Source organism: Aspergillus eucalypticola (genome assembly GCF_003184535.1).
Source record: "Aspergillus eucalypticola CBS 122712 chromosome Unknown BO83scaffold_36, whole genome shotgun sequence".
Taxonomy (NCBI): Eukaryota; Fungi; Ascomycota; class Eurotiomycetes; order Eurotiales; family Aspergillaceae; genus Aspergillus; species Aspergillus eucalypticola.
This window is the reverse complement of record NW_020290310.1, coordinates 89,400-103,812: the sequence shown is the minus strand read 5'-3', so window position 1 is coordinate 103,812 and position 14,413 is coordinate 89,400. Positions and strand designations below refer to the sequence as shown.

Genomic DNA, 14,413 nt, shown 5'->3' with positions numbered 1-14,413 from the left:
CTTGACTTTTCCTTTCTCTCTCTCCCTCCCTCCCCACTGTTTAAAAAAGAATTAAGCGACGGTATTAGACCAAATACCATGTGAGATCTTGTGTGCATCTGGCCCTGAGAGTTTTTTTTTTTTTTTTTTTTTTTTTTTTTTCCCTTTTTTTTTTTTACTGTTCCCCTTGCCGATCTCTCCACCCGAGGCGAGGATCTCGGAAATCTGGAAAGTGGACGAGGCTATGAAAAAAAAAGTGAGGTTAATCTCGACCAGATGCCGTAAACGGGTTGTCTGACGAGATTTCTCTCTCGCTTTTTTTCTTTCTCTCCCGGCCGAGAGAAAGGTACCCTATGTTATACGGCCGAAGCCGGGGGGTACTCGGAATTGTATTTCCCTGACACATGGGATTTATTTTGTAAAATTCCAGAGTAGTAGTATTGTTGTGTGTGTATGGTAGTATAATAGTAGTATATATGAAGAGTATAGCATAATATGATAGTAGCATTTGGTATAGTGATGGTCAATGCTGATTGACAGGCTAGTTAGGTTATTAATTATAAAGGCAACTACTATTACTGGAGAGTCTGTGCTGTGTTTTCGCTTTCATCAATAATGCAGGGTACTCTACTGAATCATAGCTTCTGACTCGCAATTTGCACATCTCTCTCCTAAAAATCCGCCCGGAATTCCTACCTAGTAATATTAGAGTTTGGTGGGCGAGGGGTCACTGAGCGGCGATCTTGCATATGTGGGTAAGAATCGCCCGTCGGAAATACTGTCCCATCGCCCGGTACGGGTACTAGTAAGATTCAATTCCGGTCCGATCGATCTTATATCATTTTCGGTATTGTTCGATGTGTAAACACGGTAACAATGAATTGATGTTGTCATAGCTGGATTCAAGCATATGTACGTTTTCTCTAGAGGTAATAAGTAGATTGTGCATATTAGCATATACTGGCTATTCTACAAGTCATCGAGTTCAATGACATGGTTGTGAATAGTCAACATCAGGGGTATTGTAAGTCTATCTTACGTATAGTTGGTAATACGTATGTAACGAGCTATGACCCCTCGACCTTCGATGACGCGTCGCAACATGACAGAACCTGACTCGACAAATTCTCCGAGCCCGGCGCCTTGACTCACCCGCCATCTGCACTGTTCAGTTGCCTACATGACAAGTACGGCGACCAATTGACTTGACATAAGAGAAATCGTATATTCGTTCGTTTGGAAGCTAAAACGGTCAAAGCAGCATACACACCACACGCCGCAGTACAGATGGGTAATTGCTCTTTCAGAGGAGACGGAGATCTCCGAGCAAATCTACTATAGCACTTCCGATGGATCGGATGAGGTGTGGGAATTGGTTAGGAATCGGCTGAGTCTGAGTCCGAACATACGGAATTGTTACCAATCGGCGAAAGAACAGTAATTTGATACGGCCCAGCGGCAGAGTGGAAGTGCTTGAAAGGAAATATGACCGAGGGCTAGGTCGATGGCGATCATCCTTCCCTTTTTAGATTTCCCCTTTCCTATGGGGATAGTAACACATCTAACCAAAGGAGTAAAAGGTCAACTGAGCACCAAATTTGAGCCGTGAGAGGTGTCAAGGGGATGTGTAAAGTACGTCACACACCTATCGATCGTGGTTGGTTGGTCTGCCGCGGTGGACGGATTGCTGGACCCAAGGATCCATTGACCGTTTCGTTTCAGATTGAGTACAGAGGCGCTAATTCGGGAAAGGGGGGGGGTATTAATCATCTACCCGGTATAAGTATGAATTAAATGGTCCCCCGGAGGCTGCCTGTGTGAGGACATTGGGGAACATGCTATGATCATTGGCGAGCTAAAGTAAGCTCCTTGGTATAGCTCAGCGATCGTGTGCCAATCACAGTCTGTTAAGAGAGTTCCTGACTCGAGAAGATCTCCTCAATTGGTGTTAATTGGTGTTAAAAAAGTCTGAGTTGCCGTAAACCCGCGGGCAAGACACACCTAACTTACCTGTAGTGGCCGAGTCCGTGGACTGGAGGTTTGACCCTACCTTTCATTAAGGATATACCAATGATCACAGCGAGCAACAGACTCTGAAATAAATATGCGAAACGCTTACAGATGAGGCGCATGGGTTCCTCGCGCACACCAAATCCCGAACCCTAGGCCTGTCAGCGCGATTTAGTATTTAGTTTGACCTGAGCCCTCAAAAGGTAAGTCGGTGTGAGTCTCGGTTAAACAAAAAAGCAAGGGACTCACATGCTACGTTCCAAAAGCCCAGCCCAAGTGCGGCTCTTGAGTCTCCTGCGACACTCTGAATCCGGCCGTTGGGCTTCCTCTTCAACGGAATAAGTTGTCATGTATCAGTGACTCACCATGCGATTCCTATCATGTCGTATAACGATAGAATAGACGTCTGACATTTCAGGGACGGTGTGTTCAGCGCTGCCGGATATGATTGGCTCGAGTCGAAGAAGCGCCAGGAGGATATCATCACGAGGCTGCCTCGGAAGTTATTCCACACTATGGCCCACATTCACGGCAAGACTGTAGACTTGCTTCCAAGACTTGAAGGTTAGCGGCAATCCAGTAACCGTAATGTCTCCACGTCGTCTGTCATTTCATTTGGTATACTGCATGGAGAATTTTGAAAGCCAGTAGGCGAAGGTAATCGTCGACACTTTTATGAAGTGATAGACGAAGTTGGGCCAACTTCTCGTGTCTTTGCATTGAAGCCAAGGATAAACAGGAATTGCAAAGAGCATTGGCATGATGCTGTACATCCACCACTATGCGCGAGGAAGCACCAGTGAAGCAATTTTTGTCGAAATGCGTTGAAGCATTACGTTACAAACAAGATTACTCCCCTGCTTGACACCGTCTACCGTGGCAGAGACGGATGACTCTCATCGAAAGACCGAATAATCCCTTGATATCTTGCCTGTTGGTCTTGGTTCATTGCACGTTCCTAGCAGGTAGGTGAGCCTTGCTTAAGCGCCCTGCTATTGACGCTTCGTTTATGCGGAATGGAACACACGGGACTAGGCTGTCAAAGCCTATTCATGAGGTGGTGATGCATTTCCACTCTGGTGATCGTCATGTCACCTGCGTAAATGAATGAATTGACATTCATCACAACGCCGATCAGGAAGACACAGATGGTCGGTAAAGCGATCTTTGGTCACTATTGTTTACTATTAGCACTAGCAGCCCACAACATCCAGTGGAGTCTTCACCCACCTGGAAGGATGAGAGCCACATGCTTGAGACAGCATCAGAGTTCGGTCAACATCTGCAACATCGCAACACTAACAGCAGCTAGTGTGGCTGGCAAACCCTTGATCCTTGCAGAGATCTGTGGCTAGTGTAAACTAGTGGCAATAATATGTGGCTGGAGAGGTCTGCCCCGCCACGGTGGCAAAACATGCCGTGGCTGTGATGTCGATCGCTGTGGCGTCGGGGTCGCCGTCTGGCCAGATTTGTTCGCTTGCTGTAGTTAGTATCGTGGGCGAAGATCTCTATGCTATGTGAGTTAGAATGAGCTCGGTCGGCAAAGGAACAAGCAGGTACCAATTGAGTCGGTCAGGATGATATCCTTCCTGGGGATGGTAAGGAGAGGGGATACTCAGAGTATAAATCGAGCCGGCCAATAGAGAGTTTCAGATACAGGGGCGAACGGTAAGTTACACCCTATGAAAAAGGTAAGAGTAAAAGAAAAACATGCATAACCCAAGTAAGCTCCGATCATCCCCTACATACGGTGTCCACCTCCAATAGTTGCCTGAAGGTTGTCGGCTCCGAGCCCGTATTTGCTTGCCTAAGTGAGATGTCACACTTCTATTAGTTTCTCTCCGCTCAGGTTGCGGCCGCGCGACGGGTCAATTTTCGGTGGCAAAGGCGCATGCGAAGTCAAACATGAGCACAATGCATTATGCAGCTTTAGATTATCGAGCAGCCAATTGGATGGCCTGGAACTGTCATGGTGGATAGGTTGAACGTGCTCGTGCATACATTCTCTTCGTGAATTCCGGGAATTGGTGTGGTGACGCTGCCCCATTGATAGGCCGGCGGTAATTCGAAAATCCCAGAAGGAGCAAATAGTTGAGACTTAGGTAGTCTCACCTTGCATAGTTTGCAACCAGAATACTGTGTACACCAGGGAGAAGTCATTGTTATATCGGTATGCAAACGGCCGAACATTCGTTTTCCAGTAAACACCGGAATTGTTTTCCTTGGAACCGGCCTCTCCTGGCGGACATGGAAAGTGGCCTCTACCCCAACGATACCGGTGTCATATAACGCGGTTAACGGTCATCTCGCATTGACTCCGTGGTGTGTTGTGCGGTAAGGCGTGCTAAGCGCACGAAAAGCATTGGACAACATTGATATTGTAAGCACTTAACCTGTTTGGAGCCATGCGCACCGGGACCTAGAAAGGGTAAAAGCAAATGCCATCTCAGATCCACCAACGGTAACATAATGATCAAGCCACCGACCAAGTAAGCCACAGTGAGTTATGGTTCGCAGAGTAGAGATACGACCCAGCAGCATCGCACCACATTGTTTTGCCAGGTATCTGTCAAAGCCGCCCGAAAGACGAATGCATATCACCTGCACCTTGAGCATGGCGTCTCGTAAGCCGCAAGGTGTGGATAGCTGGTTGGTGCTTGTTTTGGGATGCTTTTCTCACCGCTCATCCGGGATTTCTTTCTTCTGCGGTCCCGGTTTCATGCTGTGAACATGCGTGCATATGTTGCTATCGGAGCCACAAGTTGGTCTACTGAAGAGTATCAATTCACCAGCTGCGTGGCATATCCCGGACCTCAGTCAGGATTGATAGCTGATACATCGGTCGAGTAATTTCTTTTTTTCCGCCGCGTATGAATTCTTCTGCCTGTATCAGCTCAGCTACGATGCGAGCTGGCCGAATAGGGGAAAACATCAATAGAGAGAGAGGCGGGACGTCATCAGCGCATCGACCTTACCAATGGTTCAGTAACACAATAGCTCGGCCAGTAAGGTGCAGAAACGGCCTCGCTATTGCAGTGAGTGGATCTGGGGCTGGTGTCAAGAAGGCCGCGGCGTCACGAAGTGGCAAATTCTGTGGCATTAGCTTAGTTGAGCTGGAAGGCAGCCAAGCGGACCCTACAGTGGGATTGAATTGATTAGCAAAGGCTCGCTGGTTCACTGGTGGCCCGAATCCACCTAAGATCGAGTAGTTCGTGCTTTCTGGTAAGACGCCGAAGCAATTCGGAACTGATAGTTAAATCAGGGAACCCCGTCCTTGAAGCTAGCACCGAGAGGGAGAAGTGAGAAGGAGGAAGTTCAGTGATCGGGGACCACATCCTTACCGAGTGCCCGACCGTATAGTACATTAATTACCATACCTACTTACCCTCGCCAGCAAGCCCTGTGGGAGTTATTGACCTGCATGACTGCGGGTCAGCTGGCTGTCTCGGTCTTACTATCCAGCAAGTAATGTCTTCTTATTGGTAGTCAGGTCGGACTTAATTCTGCTTCTTCGGCATTTTCTGGTTTACTCCAGAGAGCGTCATTTGAGCTTCCCGATACTTTGCATGAAAGATGTCAAGACTAAAGCAATGACAAGGTCATTGTCGTAGAGGCTACGAAGGGCGTCGAAGACTCATCCTGCGTTGGCTGGTGGTTCACGCAGCTGGTAAATTAAAGTCGTGGCTGATGACCAGCTCATCATCCTACCTTTATTGGCAGTTTCAGTCCATGAGACTAATCTGTGGTATTGACAGATTCAACTTTACTATTGCTTGTGCCTTCCAGTAGCCAACAGACCAAGGCAATGGTATGAGAGATCAGGGTGCTGATTACGAGAAGTCCCTCATAGTCAATGGAGGTAACACAGGTTGGCAAGCATAAAGAAGAAAAAGAAAAGAATAGAACAGCAGGATGGCGTTGCGCTATCGATGCTGCACCCCGCTAAAACTCCAACATGCATTAGCACAGTGATTCCTCTTTTCGCATCTGTCGGGCCAGTTTATGGCACCAACTCGAGAATGGGTCTGCCAGGCGGCTTGGACTCGAAGGCTTCTAGACAGGAAAGGCATAGAAAACCAATCACCATCCCACAGCTGATAGTCCAGGTACGGGGTTCCTGACCGCCGCATGTACTACTAGCACACAAGACTATGAGAACGCCACTTACACCGCATCCTTCGCGAAGATGAGCGATGCGAACTGGGATACTGAAGCTGAAGCTGAAGGGGTTCGTTGGCTTGATAATACGGCAAGTGCCAAGGACACATGGCTGACAGGAAGGATGATTGGTGATGGGGCAGTCCCCGGACCTCATCGACATTTAGACTGGCCATCTTGAACCCGATGGACTGGGCACCGTGTCATCATTTGGCATGGATGCTGATGGTTGTTACCGACCACGGTAACGAATGGGGCCCGGGAAGGTCTGGTACCGTCAGCATACAGCGGGAGAGATACTGGGTCGGATTAGGATCGGATGGACGATCTCACGTCTCGCACAGTTTCCCTTTTTCTGTTTCTTTTCCGTTTCCTGATATTTTTCTTCTTTGAAGTACCCTGGTAGGAATTCATCTTCATGATACTTGATCGTTCAGGCCGAGCACTCTCCCCGACTGCACGGAGATTCAACACCACCGCATGCGAAGGATGTCGCCGGCATCCCACAGCTTACCCAACTGAGCCGGGTGCAGTTTCAGAAGGCGATGCAGCTCAAGATCTGACCGCTGTCGAAGGCACCGATTAAGGGATGCTGTTAATCTCACTACCACCACTGCTAAGAAGTCGAAACGTAAGTACTTGGAGACTTTGTGCAGCTGCACGGATATCTTTCGATCTGAGCGACGGGCCTATCAGCATTTTTCCGGGTCCACCAGCCCAAAAGGACACGCGATGACCAGCGCTTTTTGCCATCCGCTAAGGGCGGAGCTGCTAAGGTACGGGGCACCACCACACACCCTTTCCCTACACTAGTCTGCCCTCCCTTTCCCGGGTTCTGATGGCCGTACCTGGTTTTGCCTTTTTTATTTTTGGGCAGGGGAAAAAACGAAGCATGAAATCTATCAGTCTTGCCATTTTTTATGTATGTAACAAAGGTAATACAATTTATCCTCTTATTTGATTTGTTCTCTCATTTTAATTTTTATTCATTTTATATATTTTGTTTTACCAGTTTGCTTCCCTCTTTTTATTCTTTTTATATTCTTAAACTTTTTTTCACAATAGTTGATCGGGTATGCGGTTTGATGGATTACCACGGGTAAGATTCCGCTCAGAACTAAACCAGTGTTGCCCTGTTCCCAACGGACCACTGCCCAGTTTGGGGGTGGAGGGTTTAGCACTGGGATTTATTGCTTGCTGCTCACTAAAAAATCATTATTGGCTGTGGCCTAAAAAAATCCCATCAACCCGAATTAAAATTTATCGAAAAAAGAAAGACAAAAAAAAATATAATTAATAAAATGTTTAATGCCAAAAAAGAAAGATAAAAATAAAAAAGAAAGTATCAGAACCTTCTTATTTATATGATACAGATTCTCGAGAAAACCACAACCCTCTTTTTCTCATCAACCAGTCCAGCCCAACCCAAACCGAGAAGTTGACCGGTACTGCCTACGTGACCCTATCGGGTACACCCGTTCTGGTTCTAGTCGCTCGTCAGGTCCCAAACAATATACAAGACTACTTACGTCCACTTGCCAGCGCTGCTCCGCAATCTGACTCTTTTCTCCTTCGGCCGTTCCATTCTCAATTCACTGCCTCTTCCTTTCTTTGGGTCCGAGGATTTATGTATGTCGCATACCCCCCGTTTCACCTCTTCAATGGACTCTCTTTCTATAAAGCCTTGTCCCCTCCAACTACCTCATCCACCCGCTCTCTCCTTCCCCTCCTTGGCCTCGACCCATGCTCTGTCATGAGCTGCGCCTGTTTCCCCTCATAAATGGATCACGCTTAGCAGATGTCCATGAATGAATCTCACTCGGGTAGAGGACTAGGTTTCGCGATCAGGACTCTGTTTCGCTCCTCCCCATCGCCCTCCCCGACTCCTACCCCGCGACACCGAGTCTCTCTCCTCCGTCGTGGTCGGAGTATATTTTCCAGCAGGTACGGTCTCATTGACTTTTCAGTCACTTGGGTTCTATAATTCTCGCGATTTATGCCCCATATTCTTACTACGGGGTTGTTCATTTCGCTGTTACCTTCGTCCCCGGCTTTAATCGCTCCGTTGGACAATGGTGAAAGCGGGCTACGAGCAAAGACAAAACGGTTGTGGAAGCAAGTGACTAAGTCTCTTTTTTGCGCAGGAATCCTCGAAACTCGAGTAAACCTTCGTCCGGGTCCGCAATGCATGACTCCCAGCAATTCAACTCGGCTGCGATGGTGGGATTGGCCCAAGCGTCTGCAGGCGACAATTTCGACATCTTCCAATGGCACCCTCGATACCAAAGCTGCCAGCGATACTTTCTAGATCATGCGCAACACAGTGATGCAGTCCAAGCACTCTCTGCTTTCTTGAACATCCGTCTCCCGTTCCAATGGCAGTCAAACCCTGTCGTAAACTCTCATGCCGACCCATCCCGATCCGCCGCTAGCCAGTATTCTACATCCTCACCTGCCTCGAACCTACCTCCTTCTGTCTCATTGATTCCATACATCCGCCGCCTGGTGGCCACGGGAATGGATTTCCCTGGCGTGTTGCACGGTTTTTTTGGGGACGAATGGGGTGCGGGCATTGGACCTCTACACGAGCAGGAACGGCGCAATTACCTGTTCGCCGCGAAGAGTGGTGGCTGGGCGGCCGTTAAAAAGGACTATGACATGCCACCGCTCGAGACAATTCCGTTCCTACGTCCCTTACAGGGACCTCTAGATTCGGAGATTGAGGCGGCGGAGCGGAGTTGGAGCGAATGGCTCGCCATGGAAGACTGGATGGTAGGGCCTCGAGCGCCTGACGTTCTTCGAGACTCATCCTCACAAACTTCACGACATCACAGCTCACGAGGGTAATTCTTTGTTATAGGGTGCTGGGGCTTCTTTCTGGCTTTTTTCCTTTCCTTTTTTTCTGCATACTTTTGCTATCTGCTTTTCTGTCCCATTTACACTGCTTTAACCCAACACTAGCCACGCTGGCGGTAGCACGGAGTTGGTGAGTCTCATAGCATGAGATAACGATCATACGATATCTTGAATCATGAGCGCGATAGACATCGCGGGACCACATAAAGGTGTTCTGGCTTCAATTATTGAGGGAGCCGTGCGAACACCTCGCAAGGGGTCAAAGATACCACAGAACAACAATTGAAATAAAACATCCGAAAATAACCAGTGAAACCAATCAATCTATCATTCAAACATTCATCCCTTCCTAGCCCCTATTCAGCCCATGAACGCGTTATCCAACAAGGACAACCCGCTTCAGGTAGAGTAAGTAGGGTACCTGACAGTCCCACCGCCACCCCTACCCCTGCGCGCGTCGGGTAGCAGCTCCGATAGTCATGACGATAGAAAGTACGCAGTTCACCTTAGTCAAGTCTACTAGGCTAAGTAAGTAAACTAGCGCGTCAGTCCGGTCAGGCCTCCACGAAGCCGAGCCCTTTTTTTCGAACCTCTGATGCCTGAAACGGCGCCACCCCTGACACCAACGCCATCCGACGGACCGCGACATTAGCCCGGAGATCATCATCCTCTCCTGTAGAACATAAGATAGTCACCTACATCCGAACTATCCCTCTACTTCACATAACACGAAGTAAGTAACTACTCCGTATATAAATTTTTGTTATAGTTATATCCACGATTGCCGATGAACCCGACCGAGACCCGCCCCACCGGTTCCTCACTACCTATCACAGTAACTATCTAGTCTATCTATCCAGCGGAACTCCCGATATGGTACGGCTACATCTCTACCTGCAAATACTTAACTAGATCAACTATCCATTTCCGTTAATGATGAATGGCTTACCAAGCAAATCAATCAACGGTCGTACCAAGATTAGTATGTACCACGATGCGAGGGAGACAACGAAGATTTCGCCCAGTAAGGAAGGTAGGGCATCCCTCCATCTTCGATCCGATATACCCGCTTCAACCACCATCCATCCAACCTTCATCTCCACATTTGAACTTATCGACCGTGGGAAAAAGAAATTCACCGGAGTGTGAACTTACCGTCATATTGTCGTTGAAAATGGGGCTGATGTGATGTGATGTGATGGCTGGCTGAGCCAAGTCTTTCTCTTTCTTATTTTACTAAATCACATACTACCTAACTAACTACCGAGGTGTAGTATGTTAGTTCTGCTTGGTTGCGTACGAACAAAGACTCCCTAATAACACAACGCAAAATTAATTAACTCATATGTATGCTACTTATGCTATATATGTACGTATGTATGTGAGAGGTTTCCAAATCCCGAAACCAACCCAACTAGTATGAAACAGGACTGAGCGCGAACTAGTTTTGTTAGTTACAGAGAAGTAAATAGGTAGATGTAGGGATAGGGGGAAGCCGCTATGAATGAATAAACTTCTTCTGGAGTTTTCGATGGGGATGCCGGGAGTGGTAGTTTGTGGCGCGGCTGAAGGGCGGGGACGGAGACTGGACTGGACTCGGTCATCGGTGGGAGAGGGGGGGAGAAGTGGGAACTTACTATAACTGACTACGGGGGGGATGGGAAGTGGAGTGGGAGTTGGGTTAGGGTAGGTTGGGGCTAGGTTAGACTAGACTAGAATGGACTGGTTATAGCAGGTTGTCGGATACTATGGGAGGTATGCTGTGGCTGCGTTGTTGGTTTGTGTGGATGAGAATTTGGGAAACAGTATTGTTACTATGATGATGAATTATGTGAGATAGTATATATAATCTATCAAATTTCAATTAAGGTATGATCTTAACTACAAGTCGTAGACAATGAGACCATGATTCTCAAGTATACTTCGTGTATAGCGACGACGATGTACCTTTGAGACGAGAAGACAAAAATCCACATGGTATTAACGCCGGAGCCGTCTCGGATTACGGATGTATTATTACCCCACTGCTGTATCTGACAAGGGTACATAACTTACGTTACTGTTATCCGGTATTGATGTATCGGATCTGTCTATTTTACTAATCTGATTTAATAGATAATGATTGATACTGTGTATTTGATAGATCTAGTTAACTGGTTATTGGCATGGTGTATGCTGCTCCGATCCCTTAACGTGTGTATATAATTCCATTCCATAGTACTTGATGGCTGTAGTCTTGCCAAACCAGGATGACTGCTGAACCTTTCTGTATCTGTCTTGGCCTCACTATTACTCGGTGTCGCGGAGACCTTCCAGAGCTCTCTTGAAAGAGATAGATATCTCTTCGTTACCTCCTCACCAGAGCTGTTTCATCTATATGTCTGTTGTCATTGACAGTCTGAAGAACATAAAAACAATCAGCAGAGACAGAGCACTGATATATGTAGTGTTTGCGGGGGGCGCCGCTTTCTTCTTCCTTGTCCATGTTCTCGATGATCTCCCGGACTTTCTTCTAGCGGGAAGACTCCTTGATTACAGCATTGATGTTGCAGGCCAACCAGCTCTCCTCATTATCTGATGTGACCCCCTCCGTATCCAAATAATCTTGTGTGCTAGGATTATCAAGTAACCACCAGTTATTCTTCCGCAGGAGATGGAGGAGCCCAGGAAAGATTGTATTAATATAGAGGGCCTGTGTCATGCTCTTGAGTCTGGACTGAAAAACTATATTTATGTTTCTATTCCGGGCGTGATACATGTCCAAGGCTGGCTGGATACCACCGCGGTGGGTGTTGTATATTTCCTATATCAGAGTCTGGTTATTTGACAAGAATGAAGTATTAACTTTCTCTATTTTCAGTTCAGAAGTTCCAGATAGTCCCAAAGTTCGAGCCAGTAAGGTTTGACTAAGTCGGACAGTAACCAGTCTCTCCAGTTGTCTTCGGAATTGAGTTTCAGTAACTCCTGCAATCATTTTAGTCAGCAACCATTGGGAACTGTTATGCAACTGGCCACAACTCCTGGCAACTTACACCAGCGGCCTACTATGTAAGGCAGTGCTGGCTGAACCAAACAGTTTTCTGCAACCACTTGAGGAAGTTAATGTGCAATAAGAAGACACCAAGGTGTAATAAGACCTTGTTAAGCTCAGGGATCTCAGGCCCAGTGCACTGGTATATTCTGTAATCTACATCAGGGCTTTAGTGTCATTATCGCGAGTGCACAGATCATTGCACCACTCCACTGTCTTAATCAGCTGTATAAACGCCGCCATGTTCCTTGGCGAACTCAGGCAGGATATTACTGACAGGAACTAGTGGGCGGGGCCCTAATACTCTGCTAACACCTGTAGCTGTCTGACAATAGGTGATGAGTTATGAAAGCTTGTGTAACACTCATTCCGAAATATCCGGGCTACCAGGATTCAATGGCACTGAATAACAGAAATCTGAAGAAAAGTTTTCTTATTCTTTCTCTGTGTGTGCTGATATGATAGTGTGACATAGAGAACAAAACATCACTCATAGCTCCCGGTGGTGGTAAGAACCACGAGGCGGCTGCAGTCATCATGCGCAAAATATTCCATTAGCTGACGCCACTCCTCCTCTGCTGGACTCATGTCTCTCTGGTCAAGCTCGCGGGTGGCCTTCGTGATGGCGAGGGTCGTCCACCATTCAATACGACCTGCTGGAACTGATTCCCACATTCTACCCATTCCTCCCAGGTCGGGGATATTTAATTGGCGAGTCTTTATATATCCCTGGAGCACGACTATTACGCGGATATAAAGGGCTCGCTCGTTGTTCTCTTTATCCACAATGAATATATTCCGTTTGTGGACAGCCTCATAGGAATCATTGGGATTAACAGTCAACTCCCACTCCCTGATCCAGTTTTTAAGAAAGAAGGCTTTCACAAAGGTATAGTAATACCCGGCGGATTTTGGAGAGTATATAATTTGGTGTGCTCAGTCGGCAGGGACATCAGATGAGGAGGTCTGTGTCATGTCTGCAGGGGGTATCATCAGGCCTGGTATAGAGGTTGGCGCAAGCTTATTACATCGCAATTTCAATCCATCTCGAGGTCAGCACAGTCAGAATGGTCATGAGTATCTATTGAATTAGACAATAAGCTGGAGAATCTGATGCGCCTGAATCGTCCGAACCGTCAGTGCCACGCGCGCCATCTTGCTGCTCGCGATCATGGACAGAAAGGGTTTTGAAGCACTGCTGCGAGGTGTTCTCAAGCCAATCTCTAACCGGATCATGGTTCTTCGACACCTCGCCCGGTGAACGACGTTGGCCAAAGAGCCAAGGATAATAGACGGGTGTATCTGCAACCGTGCGGTTTATTAGCTCTTTAATGGACGGTGCAGATCGAGCGGGCTGGACTGTCCAGATCATCTCCATTCTTGTTGGCAGTACGGAAGCAAATTGATAATGCCAGGTTTTGTCAAGTGGAACGGCCATAATAGCTCGCGTGTGAAGCTTTTTAATTTCCCCTGCGATGTCAAATAATCATGTTCGTTAAAATATGTACTTCGGGCTTCGAAGCTTACGAGCATGATAGGAACAGGGCTCGACAATGCTATATAAGCGAGGCATGGAAACAATAAGTCATAGCCCTCGAACGAGTCCTCTCCAACACAGATATAATGCGTCAACTAGTCTTTGGAATAGACCCTGCGCAATGTGTTTGATGGTAGACTGATGAACAAAGTAGCATACCTCATTCCATTCCGCTGAACCACCGCCATCAAGGCAGCGTTCACATGTACAAGGAAACAAACACCGCTCCCGATCTCTGGCTGGGCTCTATACCAAAATACTGAGAAAGTGGACTGTTCATAGTGACTGTGTCGTTGACCCAGTGAGACTCGCTCATGGATGAACTGGCTAAACTCATTGTCGCCGGTTTCGTAGACCCTAGCAAAGGCAGCTAACTGCAGCATGGCCATGTATCGTATGTCTCAAGCTCTAGAGTAAATGGTTCTTCATATACCTTCCTCACCATAGGCGGGATGTCACGTCCAATGGTATGCTTAGAGCCGATCGGTACTTCCCAGGCGGTGATTCTTCTGATCATAAGATGTTTCAGTAGCTGTCTCAACCGAGCTGCGCAGTTATTGTCATTCATGGTCTGCGGGAGGATGTGATGAAACATCCCAATATCTTTGCGGTACCATCACCCCCGTACCGGGGAGTTGCTTCGATGTTATAAGCAGCGGACAACAATACGTTCCCTAACACCAACGCTCATTGAAGATGCTGAACTTTGGGTAATCGGAACGCGGAACGCCGCTGTCTTCAGCTCTCCTACAGCATCTCTTTAACACAGTGCCCTGATAGCGACAAGAGAGTTCTTATGCCAGTAACTTCTGAACTGCTACCACGATGTATTTTCAGGTGTC

At 47.4% G+C, this 14,413-nt stretch overlaps 2 protein-coding genes across 2 annotated transcripts; one reads left to right on the top strand and one right to left on the bottom strand.

Annotated features, from left to right (window-relative positions):
- Positions 1 to 7,666: 7,666 nt before the first annotated feature.
- Positions 7,667 to 9,307, top strand: BO83DRAFT_382570 (uncharacterized protein). Its single transcript, XM_025532260.1, has 2 exons — positions 7,667 to 8,091; positions 8,292 to 9,307. The coding sequence occupies exons 1-2, from the start codon at positions 7,946 to 7,948 to the stop codon at positions 8,992 to 8,994; spliced, it is 849 nt and encodes a 282-aa protein (XP_025383158.1). The 5' UTR covers positions 7,667 to 7,945; the 3' UTR covers positions 8,995 to 9,307.
- A 3,213-nt stretch (positions 9,308 to 12,520) lies between these two features.
- BO83DRAFT_393275 (uncharacterized protein) lies at positions 12,521 to 13,960 on the bottom strand (the record flags this gene model as incomplete). The annotated part of the gene is made up of 4 exons (XM_025532972.1): positions 12,521 to 12,912; positions 13,169 to 13,504; positions 13,562 to 13,590; positions 13,731 to 13,960. The coding sequence occupies 4 exons, from the start codon at positions 13,958 to 13,960 to the stop codon at positions 12,521 to 12,523; spliced, it is 987 nt and encodes a 328-aa protein (XP_025383157.1).
- Positions 13,961 to 14,413: the final 453 nt, after the last annotated feature.

Coding starts and splice junctions, on each gene's coding strand:
- BO83DRAFT_382570 (XM_025532260.1), top strand. CDS start 7,946: ATGTCCATGAATGAATCTCACTCGGGTAGAGGACTAGGTTTCGCGATC. Junction 8,092..8,291: donor CGGAGTATATTTTCCAGCAG/GTACGGTCTCAT, acceptor TTTTTTGCGCAG/GAATCCTCGAAACTCGAGTA.